This window comes from Marmota monax, unplaced genomic scaffold, assembly GCF_021218885.2.
Source record: "Marmota monax isolate L192 unplaced genomic scaffold, Marmota_monax_Labrador192_F-V1.1 WCK01_AAM20220418_F8-fsc00008, whole genome shotgun sequence".
NCBI classification, from domain to species: Eukaryota; Metazoa; Chordata; class Mammalia; order Rodentia; family Sciuridae; genus Marmota; species Marmota monax.
Window position 1 is genome coordinate 21673419 of NW_026694432.1, and position 16316 is coordinate 21689734.

Here is a 16316-nt window from a genome sequence, read left to right on the forward strand (position 1 = left end):
ATGCAAAGGAGCTCTCGGCCTGCCTTTGCCTCCTCCTTCCTGCATGACCTGGGTCCAGTCACCGAGTTACCGCTGTGGCCTCATTTTCTCACGTGCATGACCGGGGGTTGTCCCTGATCCCTAGTAATAGCAGCAATCACCTTTACTAAGTGTCACCTATGTGCCAGGCACAGATCCCAATGTTCTGCCCTTGTCCATGTCATTATGCTCATTAATAAAAATAATTGCTACGTTTCCTGAGTGCTCACACTGGGCCAGGCCCTGCCCGAGGTTCTTAACCAGCATTAGCTCCTCTGTCTCATCTCAACCCTGTGCAGAAATGGGCGATATCCCCATCGTTCAGATGAGAAAACTGAGGCCAGCAGGCAAAGTGATTTGATCAAACGCCCTTAAGTGATCCCCAGTGGCCCTCCAGCAGCCTTCAGTGAAACCCATTTCACGCCCACTTCTCTTTGTGTTTTCTTCCTCTTCCTTCCCCACCCTTCTTCTCTGAGCAGTCTTCCAGGAATTTACCATCAGGGCCGTCCTGGGCTTGGGCTTCCTCAACGCGTCTTTGCAGAAACAGGGCTGGAGCAGCGTGGCCTTCAGCCTCTTCATGCTGGTCCTGGTCGTCCAGTGGGCTATCCTGACAGACAGCTTCACCGAGTGGCTCCTCAGTGGGAAGGTGCCCAACAAACTGACCAGGTAACCTTTGGGTCATTGAGGAAATAGGGTCTGAGAGGGAAGGTTCTAGAAGAGTAGGAATGTCTCTTTCTCTTTCTTGCTCTGAGGCCATGCCATGCTAAGGACATACGTATTCTGGAATATTCTTCATTGTTTATCCCAAATGCACAGTTAGCTGGGCATCCTGCATTTTATATGATACCCCTGGTCGGTGGTATCATGGGCCTTCAGATCTGCAGCCCTCCCGGGGTCCTTGCTTTTTTTATGATTAATTATGATTTTATGAAGTCACTCAATCAACAAAGGCTCATGGAAAAATTAAGAAAAAGAGAGTAGACAGAAAGAAACAGTCATGTCCCACCTGGAGAGACAGCCTCCTGAAAAGATGCATCTTCAGAGACGGGGCCAAGAAACAACCAAGAGTTTGCTGACCTTAAACTGACTTTGCTGCATTTAGATACACTTGTATTAGACACCGGGAGCCAGCTAAGCTAAAACGTGGTGCTAGAAGTCCGAATAGTGGACAACAAGTGGTACTGATCAGGGAGGAGCACAGAATAACCCGGGGCCGTACACGTTCTCGGGGTTAAGGTGGGTTAAACTGGGTGCTCAGCACTTGATAGGAAGAACTAAGTGACATTGTTACCTTAAGAATTTTGTTGTTTTGGGGGGCTGGGGCTGTAGCTCAGTGGCAGAGTGCTTGCCTAGTGTGTGCAAAGCACTGGGTTCGATTCTCAGCACCACATAAAAAATGAATAAGCAAAATAAAGGTATTCTGTCCATCTACAACTAAAAAAAAAACTGAGAAAAAAAAAGATTCTCTGAATGCGCAGCATTCCTTGGGCTCAATCCCCAACACCCCCAACGAAAAAAATTAAAAAAAAAAAAGAATATTATTGTTTTTTTTCCAACTCTGCCGTGTCCATATAATGGTTATACCGTCTTAGGCACCTGGGGCATCTGAAGCCCTCTTGAGGCCACCTCAGCCCCACCTAGACCTTCTGGGCCCTGCTGTTGAACAGCTGCCCATGAGCCTTCACAGGTATTTTGTTTAGCCCTTATAGGTCGAGGTCCAACCTTTATATATAAGGTAATGAAGGCTCAGAGAGGGAACAGTCACACAGCTAAGTGGTGGCGGTGGCTTCAGCTTATATAACTATCTGTAGGCTTCCTCACAAACTCCAGAGGGGTTTTGACATGAAACACAGCCTAGCCAGTTCCCCAGTGGCCCTGGGTGGGTGGGGGGTCTCCACAGTTTTCATTTTAAAGAGTTGTGGCACTGATTCCCAAGGGACCTGGATCAACCCTGGTATCCACCTGGGAGTAACAAGGGTCCCCTGAGGGACTTCTGACGGCCTGTCTCTGGGCACTCAAGCCCTCAGACTTCTGCACTTGAGCAGGTCAGAGTGGGCGGTGTCTCAGGGCTGCTCCCTTCTGATGTCCCCTGGGACTTCCTGGTCCCTGACTCAATCCTGGAGACAAGATGGGGCCACTGGGGACCTGTGCCACCTTGCCCCAGACCACCTGGATTCTCCCTGCTGTGACCCTCACTGGGCTACATTGGGACAATGGGCTCCCTCCTGCCAGTCACCAGAGCTGAGCTGATGGGGGCGCCTGGGCCGTCCTGGGGACAGGGTCCTCTGCCTCTCTTCCTGGGCCTCACTTGAAATCATGCCACCTGCCCTTTATCTGGCAGGGTGGGGCCATGTGGCGAGCTGCGTCCTTTGTTTCCCTCACATAGTAAAAACTGGGTAGAGGATGATTATCGGGACAGAAAATGAAAACCAAAGGAACCGTATGTGTGATTTTTGTGGGTGGTATTGGGGCTTGAACCAGGGCTCAATGTGTGCCTGGCAAGTGCTCTAGCACCAAGTGACACCCCAACACCATCCCCGGTTTTTGTTGTTTTGTGTTTTGATACCAGGGACTGAACCAGGTGTGCTTTAACCACTGAGCCGCCTCCCAGCCGTCCTCCCCCTCCCCCTCCTTTACCTTCTTCTTTTTTTTTTTTTTAATTGATTGTGAGACAGTGTCTTACTAAGTTTCTGCAAGTCCCTCTAAGTTGCTGAGGCTGGCCTTGAACTTGAGGTTCTCCTGCCTCAGCCTCTCCAGCCACATCCCCAGCCCTATTTTGTATTTTATTTAGAGACAGGGTTTCATTGAGTTGCTTAGTGCCTTGCTGTTGCTGAGTCTGTCTTTGAACTTGCAATCCTCCTGCCTCACTGTCCTGAGCCGCTGGGATTATAGGTGTGCGCCACTATGCCCGGCTCTGATTTTTTTTTTAATTTTTAAAATTATTATTATTGTTATTATTTTTATAGTTGTAGATGGATACAATACCTTTATTTTATTTATTTATCTTTATGTGATATTGAGGATTGAGTCCCAGGCTCACACGTGCTAGGCGAGCGCTCCACCACTGAGCTACAAGCCCAGCCCTCTGAGTGATATTTTTAAGGTTGTATTTTGAAAGTTCCAGAGGACTGGCCCTGGGTGATAATAGCAATGACCACTCTTCTTGTCTCAAAATAAAAAATGAAAAGAGCTAGGGATATGGCTCAGAGATAAAGCAACCCTGAGTTCAACCTCCAGAACAAGAAACAAAACAAACCAAAAACCACAAAGCTCTTGTCGGTGAAAGTCCTCAAAAGGCCCAGCCTGTCTAGGCATGATGGACATGCAGTCACCCCTTGAGCTAGGTCGCTCCTGGTCCCTTCCCCATTCCCTGTGCCTCTCTGAAGTCCTTGAGCCTGGAGCAGGACATTGTGTCAGCAGTGGACACTGAGGAGCTGTGTCCAGACTTTGGAGCTCAGGCTTTGGATCCAGGCAGCTGGGTTTGAATGTCACATCTGTCACCACCTGGAGTGCGGCCATTGCCAGGAGTCAGTTCTTCTCGTCCAGGGTCTTCTGCACGATGGGGTCCTGAGTGGTCACTCATCACGGTCTTACAGAGGTCACCCTGAGGATTAGCTTTTGGTGGTGATGTCGTCACGAGCCTGTTGTATAGCATTGTGATCATAGTTGTGGTGGATGTCACAACAACAGCAAGGACTCCCAGGGTGGAGGGTCCCCAGAGCAAGATGCTCAGGGGAAAGTGGGCTGTGAGGCTCAGTGCTGCCTCCTCCGGGAAGCCCCCTGACGAGTCCAGTTGGAGCCACCCTCTCCTCCCCAAGACCCCTCTGGCCTCTCCATAGCACAGGCTCTTAGCCCACAGGCTGGGGGGAAAGCCTGCTCCCCAGCTGGGTCATAAGCACCTTGAGGACAGCCAACAGTGGCTTCCCTCCTGCACCCCACACAGAGCAGGTCCATTTGCCAAGAGGAGGAAGGGGTTGGCACAGCCGCCGATGCCAGCCTCTGGCCATGGGCCAGGTCTCCTGCCCGTGGGGGTGCTGGGTGCACTGTTCCTTCCCATCCCCAGGGCACCACCAGGAGTAAGTGTGATCATCATTCTTATTTTGCAGACGGGGAATCAGGCTCAGTGAGAACAAATAGCTACTCAGGGTGCGAGGCTGGGATGGGAGCCAAGCGTGTCCTACATCCACAGCCAACCTCTCCATTGCCAGCAGAGACAGGGTGGCAGGGACCCATGGCGGGTGGGCCGACAGGCCAAGGGCGCCCTCTATTGAGCGTCTGTGCGTGGTGACGGCGGAAAAGAAGTCCCCAGGCAGAAACCCAGTGGTCAGGCCCCGGGGCTCCTGGCCACCGGCCGCCTTCTTGACTGTGATAGCCTCGGAGCACTGTCGGTAGGATGGGCGCGCAGAGCGGCCTTCGCTTTGCAGGGGACAGGGCAAAAGGTACCACCACAGCGACAGCCCTCTTGTGGGTGAAGCCTCGTCTCCTTGTCCCCATCTTGCGTCCTCAGTGCCTAGAGCAGGGCCAGGCAGAGAGGCGGCCTTCCCACGTGGTCACGCTGGCCTTCCCTGTGTCCTCCAGTATCTACCCGGCCTCCATGAGCGCTGTCACCGTGCTCATCTCCGCGGGGATGGTCCTGGGGAAGGCCAACTTGGTGCAGCTGACAGTGATGACGCTACTGGAAGTGACAGCCATTGGCATCATGAGGACAGTCGGCTCGACATTCTTCCAGGTGACTCCCGGTGCTGAGGGGGGCTTGGAAAGAGGGGCGAGAAGGTGGGTGGGGGTGGGGAGGGCCTTTAAAAATATAAAGACAGGGCCAACTGGGTCGCAGAAGGGTGGTCTGTGCTCAGTGTTTGAACACACAGAGTATGGCCTCTATTTCCACAATAGGAACCTGTCGGACTGGATATTCACAAGATAATTATAGGATATTTAAAAAGAGAAGGGATTCCCGGGCCCTACCTGCAGAGGGTCCAGCAGGTCGTATGGCCAGTGTCTTCTTTTAAATCAGCCGGTGTGTCCATAGTGACCTCTGTGATCTCGCTGGGAGAGACAGACATTCATTCGAAGTCTAGGTTTGAGACGGGTGTGGTGATGCTCTCCTGTAATCCCAGCCATTCAGGAGGCTGCAAAGGAGAATCGTAAAGTCAAGGTCAGCCTCAGCAACTCAGTGAGACCCCGCCTCAAAATAAAAACTAAAAAAGGGCTGGGGCAAAAGCATCCCTGGGTCCAATCCCTAGTATTGAAAAGAAAAATTAAAAATGTAGGTTTGGAGCAATCGGTGAAGGTGATGCCCGTCTAGAGGCCCCTCTCAGCTCCTCTGCCATAATCAGGACCCTGAGTGAAGACCTGGCTGAACTTCCTAGCTTACAGATGAGAAAGATGCCGCCCAGAGGCGGGAAGGGGCTGCCCACAGTCCCACAGCAAGACAGTGGCAGAGCCCACGTGAGAACCCGAGCTCTAGCTTGGTTTAGGAGAGAGAGCACTGGACTTGGGGTCCAAGACTGGGGTTTGTCTCCCAGCTCTGCTACTAATCCTGCAGCCATTGGACCCAGGTTCAAATCTCAGCATCACCAGAGCAGTGAACACCCCCGTGCCTCGGTTTCCCTATCTGTAGATTGGGGTGACATCAATCCCCACACCTGGGGCTGCTGGGAAGAGTCCACAAGTGATGGGGGCGGTGCCTGGTGTGTGTGTGGGGCGTTGCCATGGCAATGCTGTTTTCCTCCTCATCACCATCATCCTCAGGCTTGATTGACGGGCATTGTTGATGTGGGGATAAGGAAGGGGGCGGGGCCACAGGGGCTGGGGCTCCATTTGAGATTTTGGAGGTGGCCGTTACTGGTCAGGAGTGACCAGGAGTGGCAAGGCCTGTGTTGTGACTGTGGGTGTGGGTGGCAGAAGTAAAATGTAGGGAAAGGTTTCAGAGCAGAGAGGGTGAAGGAAGAGAGGGGAGGAGCGGGGACCAAGGGGTCCTTGGCAGAGTGACGGGGGGCAGAGGCGGAAGGGCAGGTGCCAACATCTTCCGGGAGGAGGCAGCGTGTCACTGCGGCTGGGAGGGGCAGGTGTGGGCAGGGTGTCCAGGTAGCTGGAGGAGTGGGAGGGGGCAGGGCAGTGGTCTGCAGGAAACCGCAGGAAGTTCTGACTATTCCTTCACTTTAGCTCTCTTCACCAGAATTTTCTCTTTTTCTTTATTTTTTAGAGGAGGGAAAGTTTGTTTTAGGCTCATGGTCTCAGAGGTTCGGTGGTCTGCAGACTCCTTGGCTCTGGGCCCCAGAGGAGGCAGAGGGTCATGGTGGAGGGTTTGGCTGAGGAAAGCCACAGGGATCAAGGCAGCCAGGAAGCAGACAGCGGGAGGGAGAGCTCTCTGGACTTTCTTATAACCCTGCAGACCAAGTGTGTGTTTCCTAAACATGTTCTCCTACATAGCCATTGTTCAGTGACGACAATTGAGAAATTGACATTAATATTATTACCTTATTCAGGTGTCACCAATTGTCCTAATAATATCCTGTTATAACAAAAGAAAAAAGTATTTTTTCTGGTCCAGAATCACCCCTTCCACTGAGCGCTCCTGTCTTTTTAAAAGCTTATCTGTCCTTAATCCCTTAATCCTTTTATTTTTCATGATTTTGATGTGTTTTGAAGTCACAAGCCAGTCATCTCGACAAAATGTGTGCTTGTCTTCCATTTCCTCCTGGTAAGATTGAGTGCGTGCAACTTTTGGCAGAAATCCTACAACAGCAATGTTTCCTTTGTAGCACATTGTTTCAGGAGACATGCTGTTGGTGTGTCCTATTAACTGGACATGTTAGCTTTGATCACTTGTTTAAGGTGGTGGCTGCCAGGATCTTCCACGGTGAAGTTACTATTTTCCCCTCTGTAATTAATAAACCTATGTTGGGAAATGCTTCCTGTGAATACTCTGTTTCTCATTCGGCTTCCACCAGCTGGATTAGCATTGATTCTGGCCTGAGTCAATCAATACTCTGACAATTACCAATCTCTGTTTTCTAATTCCATGTTCCCTTCTCCGTCTATTATTTATTCATCCATCTATTTATATCACTATGGGCTCATGGACTCACATAGGCACACTCTCATTTCCTGCTTCTTCTGTTTCATATAATAATAGATTACAACTCCTTGGTTCCAAGGGAGAGAATATCATTGGTGCTTTCTTAGGCAGAATGAAAGGAATTTAGAATAAAGATTTCAAAACTGTGTGTGGTGGCACACGTCTGTAATCCTACCTACTCTGGAGGCTGAGGTAAGAAGATTGCAAATTCAATAGCAATTTAGTAAGGCCCTCAGTAACTTAGGAAGACCCTGTCTCAAAATAAATAAATGAATAAAAAGAACTGGGATGTAGCTCAGTCACAGAGCACTCCCGGGTTTAATAGTCAGTTCACACACACACATACACACACACACACACACACACACACACACACACACCACAAAGAGAAACCCTCCAACCTTCAAGGGCGGAAAATGCAGCTAGACTCAGGAAGGGACTGGACCCACAGGAGGATCGAAAGTTCAAAGCCAGCCTCAGCAACAACTAGGCACTAAGCAACTCAGTAAGACCCTGTCTCTAATAAAATACAAAATAAGGCTGGGGATGTGGCTCAGTGGACAAGTACCCCTGAGTTCAATCCCTGGTACCCCCCAAAAATATGTATATTATGTGCTCTCTTTTCGGGTTTTTGTGTTACCAGGGATGGAACCCAGGGATGCTCTACCACTAAGCTACATCCTCAGCCCTTTTTATTTTGAGACAGGTTCTCTCTAAGTTGCTGAGGGTCTTACTAAGTTGCTGAGGCTGGCCTTGAACTTGGGATTCTCCTGCCTCAGCCTCCCAAGTCACTAGGATTAGAGGTGTGTGCTTGGCTCTTTGTAGTTCTCATAAGGGAGTTGCATAGACTTGCTTATTTATGTACAACAGAGGGATTCTTACTGTCTTTCATCCATTTCAGGAGCATTTATTTAGTACCTATTATGTACCAGGAACTCTTGTGGCAGTGAAACCATTCAACTCTGCTGGAACTTCATTCCAGAAGGCAGGTCACAATGAACAAAACATACCCAAAAGATGTGGTGTGTTCAGTGGTAAAGAATACTATGGGAAGAAATAAAATGAAGAAAGGAAATGCGAAGAGCTGGGGGGTGGGGGACAAAGTGTCAGGTTGGGCGGGCAGGGAAGCCTTGCCCAAGCAACTGAGGGCAGTCAGCACAGGGGTGTCTGAGGACAGTGGCACAAGACCCCCGAAAGGCAGGGTTGTAGATTGTGTCTGCCCAGAGGAGTTCAGAAGGTCACACAGGGTGACAATAAGAAACGGACAGAGCCTTGTTTGGCACTGGTGTGGTGTGAAGTTCTCTGGGGACAACGCATCTTACTGCTTGCACCCAGGACAGACCACGGCTTCCACCTGCCCTTCTTCTGCCCCTGCTGGAAGGAGCGTCCAGGCACCTGAATGGCCTAGAGCCGGGGCCTGCTGGAGAGTGAGGAAGGAGCAGGTGGAAGGGGGGGTGCGCAGGAGGTGCCGGAGCAGATGGCGGGGGTCGTCCTGAGGCCCAGCAAGGGTGAGCCTTGAGTGAGGCGGGACCCCCTGCAGGACTCTGGGCAGAGCAGAGAGGAGGTGGGACTCAGGTCAACTTCTGCTGCCTGGAGAACAGTCAGTGGGGTAGGGTGGGAACAGGGGCCTGTGGGAGGTTATTACAGGAATTTGGGGTGACAGAGTGGCTCAAAGCAAGGTGGGGTCCCGGGGAGAGATAATAAAAATTCCGCCAATTCTGGACATTTGAGGAAGGCACAGCTGCAGCCGTTCCCAGCAGCCCCCTAAGTGAGCTATGAAGCCTCACTAACTTAACACCCGAGAGGTGAGACCAGCCTGTGTCCAGCAGGCGCTCAGCGCTGTAGTGTGGCGGGAAGTCTGGCTGCTGCCTATTGCAAAATTTCTATCCCTCGTCCCTCCAGGCAGAGTTGAAATGCAGCTGAAAAGCGGCAAGAAGGGGGTGACGTCCATGTGGCCCTTTGACTCACCTAAATGGATCTTGGAATTCACCCCGCTGCCCCTGGGCACCTCTGAGGGGGAGGCGGCTGGCAGAGGCGGGAGAAGCTTGGAGTGCACCTGGTGACTTCAAGTCGTGCCTCCTCCAGGAGGCTCAGAGGATGGGGACACTCACGGCCCCTGGGCTTTCCTTGCAGTTGGACCACCACATGGACACCATGTTCTTCCCCATCTTCGCGGCCTATTTTGGGGTGATTGTGGCCAGGTGCCTCGCAAAGCCTCTTCCCAAGGGAGCGGAGAAGAAGACCCAGATGGCTACGCACCCCAGTTTGTTTGGCATGCTGGGTAAGGACAAGGTGGCCTGGCGACCCCCTGCCTGGGCTGAGCCTCGAGGGCGCGGAGGTGAAGTGTGCGAGGTTAGGGTGACAGCAGATGGCTCAGGGTCCTCCTGGAGGTCGTAGCAAGGGTGAGGCTCCATCCTTCCTCCCAAAGGGCTATGGTGAAAATGGCTCTCTCCCCCCCCTTGCTGGAGGGCCTGAGGCCCTTCCCGGGGACCCATGTTGAGTTCCTACCTTTGAAAGAAGCATTTCCTTCCAAGGGCCCCTCTTCACTAGTACCCAAAGGACAGGGAGGCTCACTACAGTGGAGTTTGGGTTCATCCAGTCCTTTGGTCCTCAGCTGAAAGGAGGGAATCAGACAGGTGAAAAGCTGGGGCCCTGAGTAGGAACAGGGTGGGAAGGAACAGGGAGTAATGTATTCTGAAAAGCTGCAGGGGAGTGACCAGTTTAGGTGGCTGGGAGGGGCTTGGAAGAAATCAGGCAGAAGCCGTGCGCTACTGCGCAGCACGCCTGCAAAATCAGCCGCTCGGGAGGCTGAGGCAGGAGGATCATGAGTTCAAAGCCAGCCTCAGCAGTTTTGCAAGGCCCTAAGCAACTCAATGAGACCCTGTCTCTAAATAAAATATTAAAGAAGGGCTATGGGGACTGGGGCTGTAGCTCAGTGGTGGAGCGCTTGCCCCACATGTATGAGGCACTGGGTTCAATCCTCAGCACCACTATAAATAAATAAATAAGTAAATAATAAAGGCATTGTGTTCAGCTACAAAAAACAAAAACCAAAAAAGGGCTGTGGTTGTGGCTCAGTGATTGAGCACCTCTGGGTTTGATCCCTGGGACTGCCCCACCAAAAAAAGAAAAAAGAAGTCAGGCGGAGGGCCCAACAGCAGCAGGCATGTGAGTATTGGGCCATGGGACCAAATTGAAGCAGCACTTTGATTTTCAAAAGTGAGCCTTTGGAGGCCGGGGTTGTGGCTCAGTGGTGGAGCACTTGTGAGCGTGTGTGAGGCCCTGGGTTCGGTCCCCAGCGCTGCAAAACTAAAGGAAACTAAGCCCTGGGTTAACACGGACAGGCTCGGGCGGCTGGGGTTACAGATTTCAACTCCTGGACCTTGGTTTCCCTGCCTGTGAAGCGTGTTAGCTGGCTCCTGCCAACTCGTGGGTCCAGGGGAGCCAGGACGTCCCCGAGGTGGTGCAGCTGGACAGGGACCAAGCTGAGGCTCGCCAGCTCTAGGGTCCTCCTCTGAAGTCCCGGAGGCCCAGGACTTTGGAGCCCGAGTGTGGCTCTGGCCAGTGACCCTCTCTGGTCCCCCCAGGTACTCTCTTCTTGTGGATATTCTGGCCAAGTTTCAACTCTGCTCCGCTGAACCTTCTAGATAACAAGAGGACGGCTCTTCTCAACACCTACTTCGCCCTGGCAGTCAGCGCGGTGACCGCCACCTCAGTGTCAGCTTTGGCTCACCCCCACGGGAAGATCAACTTGGTGAGGAGGGGCTGCCCCTGGGGCAGCATTTGGGTGCATCCGTGCCTGCTCCCACCCCAGAGCCAGCCACACGGAAAGATCATGGCTGACAAAGCCTTCCTGTGGGCAAAACAGGAAGGAGGCCAGGTGGCCACCACTGACTTAGAGGCTGTCAAAGGGTCATAGGCTCTCTGCAGGGAGTAGTTGATTCATCAGTGTTTATACACACAGGCCCCCATTTGAGCCCCATTTCTGTCAGTTACTGAAACCAGCTACCCACCTAAACCCCGGTCAGCCCAACAGACTAGATCAGGGTTAGTCAGCCTCTCCTCTTTTCCCAAGAAATCTCAAGATGGAATTAGCATCATCAGAAGTAAAAAAAAAAAAAAAAAAGGAAAAATATGTTCCAATAGTCATATGACCTTGGTCAAGCCACTGCAACTCTTTGAGCCTCAGTTTCCCCATCTGTAAAGTGGGAATGAAGAGAGATGCATATAAAGTGCTTAATGTGGAGTGGGTGCTAGGCGGCGTTAGCTGCTGTCATTGACGTAGTGGGGGGGGCCTGTGTACAAGTTTGGGGAGGACAGATGGGTCACAAGAGAAATCCAGAGGCAAAGCCAGTTCCCATGATGATCGGGCAGAGATCCACCAGCCGGAGGTGTTGGGGAGAAAATGGCGGATGGAGGGCGTGGAGCGGAGGGAGGGAATGTGGCCACCGATGACAATTCATAGCCTAGTTCTAGAGCTGAGGGGAGGTTGACATTGCCACGTGCGCGCTCCATGGTGACAGTCTAGGAGCTCACAGGTGGGGTCGTCTGTGGAGGCAGGACTTGGCATCGGGTCAGGAAAGCTCAGAACCTGTGCCGGGGCCCAGGGCTCTGGGGCCTCGTTAAAGTCAAGGGGCCAGATGTGAGCAAGACCAGACTCCAGCTCTGCAGGAGTGAAGGACACCCAGAGATGGGACCCAGGAACAAGGCCTGGCTTATGGAACTGGATCCCGTCCCAAGGAGCGGCGAAACCCTGCTCTTCGAAGTGCCCAAGAACACATCACAAATAAGGGTGGCCAGGGTGGTGGGCAACGTCCCCTGCCCACTGATTCCCTGTGTGCTTCCCAATCAGAAGGACTGCTGCCTCCCAGCCTGAGGGGTGGGACTGGGGCAGGCCCATGGATGAAGGCCATGTCGTCTCCACTGAGGGACAACAGAGCAGGAGGGACATTACAGGGTTGTTCTGAAGCCACTTTCCAGCTCCGGGCAAGGCGGGTCCTCCGGCCTCGCCTCATTCACCCCTGCTGTTTCTTTGCAGGTTCACATGCACAACGCTGTGCTGGCTGGAGGCGTGGCTTCGAGTGCGCCAGCCTACCTGATTTCCTCCCCTTGGATTGCCATGGTGCTGGGCCTGCTGGCTGGCTTGATCTCCATTGGGGGAGCCAAGTGCCTGGTAAGGAATTGGACAAGGAATACCCTCTGCTTGGGCTTAATCAGCAGACTCCTGAGTCCCCGGTGGGCACTGTGCGGGGCCATGGGCTGTGGAAGGCGTGTGCTGGTCCTTCTTAGGTTGACTTCAAAGCCTGGGAGAGGGACTCACCCTGGTTGGCTGGTGGAACAAGTACTTGGCTCATTCAAGTTTGCTCAGGCGTACGAAGGATCTATTTTAGGATGCCAGGGTTTCTAGAACCCAAGGACAGGGATGTTTCTGGAAACCCTGGAATGACTGCATTTGAAAAGATGCCAAGAAGTTTCTGCTCTGCTTCTTTCTTTGCTTTTTCTGAATATCTGCTCTATTCTCACTCTGTGGACCTGCCTCCTCTTCTGCTGCACACAGTAGAATGTGGTCTTTTGCTTCGAGAAAGCAGCCAGGTAGGGCTGGGGATATAGCTCCGTTGGTAGAGTGCGAGTACAGGGCCCCGGGTTTAATCCCCAGCAAAAAAAAAAAAAAAAAAAAAAGCAGCCAAGTAGAATCTCTTGGTCCCAATTCCAAATTTTCTGGAAAAGGGGCTCCTTGGTTTAACTTGGACTGGGCTTAGGCTGGGGTGGAGGGCTTATGCATGGGCTGCTGCTAACAAACTGTGTGGGAAGGAGGAGCAGCACCCAAAGAGGGAAAACCCAGCTAATAATCCAGGTGCTGTCCACTCTCCTTAGTTTAATTCTTCACAGGGATGGATTTTTCTTCCTTCAGTACTCAGCAGGTAATGATTACACCAGAATCCTGCACACTAGCCAATCAGTTATCAAGTATTTCTAAGAGAAATGTCTAGGGACAACAAATCCTAAAGAGTTTGAAGACTGACACAGAGAAAAAGGACATTTGAAGACTGAATTTGGATAAACGATGGATATTCCAGGAGTCATTTCCAACTCAAAATATTGACCAAAGCTTGATTTGACCAAAGATAAGGCCGTCTGCTTTTCATCTCTGCATGTGAACAGATATCTTTTCATGTCCTCTGGCTTTGAAACCCTGAGATGAAAGGAGGATATGAACAACAAAGGGTGCATATCAAGGCTGGGCACGTGGCGCCCTCTGGTAATCTCAGCGACTTGGGAGGCTGAGGCAGGAGGATGCCTCAGCAATTTAGCAAGGCCCTTTCTCAAAATAAGAATAAAAAGGGACCAGGCGCGGTGGCACACACCTGTAATCCCAGCAGCTTGGGAAGCTGAGGCAGGAGGATCAAGAGTTCAAGGCCAGCCTCAGCAACTCAGCAAGGTCAACCAGGTGCTACTGGAGTTTAGATGTCTAAGCTGGCCTGGGTCAGGTCAGGAAATGTGTCCTGGAGCAGAAGACATCTGAGGAGACTGGTGACAGGTAAGTCATTGAAGAAGAGAGAAATGTATTTGAGGCAGAAGGCTCAAATACGTAACACCTTGGCACAACTAGACGGGGTGTACCCGCGTGTAGAATGTGGAAGCCAAGCCAGGCGCACACCTGTAATTCCAGTGGCTTGGGAGGCTGAGGCAGGAGGATCGTGAGTTCAAAGCCAACTTCAGCAAAAGCCAGGCACTCAGCAACTCAGTGAGACCCCGTCTCTAAATAAAACACAAAATAGGGCTGGGGGTGTGGCTCAGTGGTCGAGTGCCCCTGAATTCAATCTCTGGTACCAAAAAAAAAAAAAAAGAATGTAGAAGCCAGGTTGCTGCTAAACATCCTACAAGGACAGGCGGCCTCTCCCTGCCCCCAGCACGGAATTATCAGCCTCTAATGTGAGTAATGACCACACAAGTCCCTGGCTACTCAGAGTGCGGGCAGCAGCATTGGCACCACCGGGGAGCTTGTCAGAAACTCCAAGTCTTGGCTGGGGCCATGGCTCAGCAGCAGAGCACTTGCCCAGTACAGGTGAGGCACTGGGTTCGATCCTCAGCACTATGTAAAACTCAATAAGTAAAATAATAGCAGAAATGACAAATCTCGGGCCCCACTCAGAGCCACTGATTCTTCTCTGCGTTTGAACAAGTGTCTCAGGGGATGTAAGTGCACGTTCAAGTCTGAGAAGGGCTGCTTCTTCTATTTGTTTAAAATTTATTCTAATTTGTTATACATGGTGGCCGAATGCAACTCATTGCATATTACACATATAGAGCACAGTTTTTCAAGTCACTGATTATACACCAAGTATTTTCACACCATTTGTGTCTTATACATGAACTTAGGGTAGTGATGTCTAACTCGTTCCACGTCATTTCTATCCCCTTGCCCCCTCCCTTCCCCTCCATCCCTTTGCTCTAAGGTTCCTCCATTCCTCCAATGCTCTCCCCCATCACCATTATGAGTCAGCCTCCTCATATCAAAGAAAATATTCTACCTTTGGTTTTGGGGGATTGGCTTGCTTCACTTAGCATTATATTCTCCAACTTCATCCATTTACCTGGAAATGCCATGATTTTATTCTCTTTTAATGCTGAGCAATGTCCATTGTGTGTATATACCAAAGGTTCCCTATCCATTCATCTACTGAAGGGCATCTAGGTTGGTTCCATAAGTTACCTAGTATGAATTGTGCAGCTTTAAACATTGATGTGGCTGTGTCCCTGTAGTATGCTGTTTTTAAGTTCTTTGGGTATAGACCAAGGCGAGGCACAGCTGGGTCAAATGATGGTTCCATTCCAAGTTTTCCAAGGAATCTCCATACTGCTTTCCAGATTGGCTGCACCAATTTGCAGCAATGTATGAGTGTGCCTTTTCCCCACATCCTCGCCAACACTTATTGTTGCTTGTATTCTTGATAACTGCCATTCTGACTGGAGTGAGATGAAATCTTAGTTTTGATTTGCAGTTCTCTAATAGCTAGAGATGTTGAACATTTTTTCAGGTTTGTTGATTGATTGCATATCCTCTTCCAAGAAGTGTCTGTCAGTTCCTTGGCATAGTTATTGATTGGGTTATTTGTTTTTTTGTGAGAAAGGCTTCCTTAGGCCAGCCTCACGTCCATCACCCCTGGTGGCCTGGATACCTAGGATCTGTAAAAAAGGGTGGGGAGGGAACAGGGGAGTGTCACTTGCAGATATACTTATAATGTTATTTGTCCCCAGGCGAGTTTTAACTACGTGCAGGTGACCCAGGACTTCAGTGGTGTGCACTACACCTTTGGCCTGCCGGGCCTGCTCGGGGTGGCCACCTACATCGTGCTGCTGCTCTGGACCTCTTCATCCAAGATGTGGGTACCTCAGCTCACTTCCTGGCCCTGTTGCAGTGCACTAGGAAGTGTCCCCAGAGCCCTGGGAGGCGGGTGCATTCGGGCCCAGGCACTTAGTAGGCCTCAGGAAATAAGTTGGTCGATGACTTCTTCCTATGTGACGGTTGTCACTTCTCCAGGCCACTTCCTCCCTGGGGCAGCTGGGTGCAGGGCCGAGGTGTGGGGCGGAAGGGCCCCGATCAATCGGCCGAAGCCCACTGGGCCCGTTTCGCAAGCCACAGAGTTCAGGTTGAGGTCAAGAGCCCGCAGGGGCTGGTCTTGAAGTCATTCCCTCCAGTGTCCTGCTGGGATGCCACAGAAACTCTCCCTCCTTGGTTGTCCAAGTGTGACTGGGGACAGTGAGGCTGTCTCTGCTCATGGGTTGTTGGAAGGCTACGGGGTGCCCATGATGTAAGGTTAAGATTTAAGAAGTTGAGGTAGGAAAGTCCTAAGCCAGCCCCAAGGCACAGAGAGAAGGGACTTGGTGGCCTTCTCACTGTGAGGGGGGATCATGGGCTTCTGGACAAGAGGCAGGTTATGTGTCCCCCAGAAAATGGATAGCAATAAGCACTCAACTTATCAGAGCTTTTTTTTTTTTGGTACCAGGGATTGAACTCAGGGGCACCCGACCACTGAGTCACATCCCCAGACCTATTTTGTATTTTATTTAGAGACAGGGTCTCACTGAGTTTGCTGAGGCTGGCTCTGAACTCATGATCCTCCTTCCTCAGCCTCCTGAGCTGCTGGAATTGCAGGCGTGCGCCACCGTGCGCAGCTTGTGTGAGCTTTTGCTGGATGCGGCTCCTATAAATTGAGAC

At 51.4% G+C, this 16316-nt stretch overlaps 1 protein-coding gene across 3 annotated transcripts in view; it reads left to right on the forward strand.

The window, feature by feature from the left end:
- Nucleotides 1-16316, forward strand: part of LOC124075360 (RH-like protein) — a 38384-nt gene that overhangs the window by 8368 nt on the left and 13700 nt on the right. The window contains exons 2-7 of one of the 3 annotated variants that reach the window (XM_046418893.2): nt 498-684; nt 4597-4747; nt 9230-9377; nt 10744-10850; nt 12135-12269; nt 15356-15480. In XM_046418893.2, coding sequence (XP_046274849.1) covers nt 498-684; nt 4597-4747; nt 9230-9377; nt 10744-10850; nt 12135-12269; nt 15356-15480 — 853 coding nt within the window. Of the gene's footprint in view, nt 1-497; nt 685-4596; nt 4748-9229; nt 9378-10683; nt 10851-12134; nt 12270-15355; nt 15481-16316 lie in introns of all 3 variants that reach the window. The other 2 variants (XM_046418892.2, XM_046418895.2) reach the window with 2 other exon arrangements.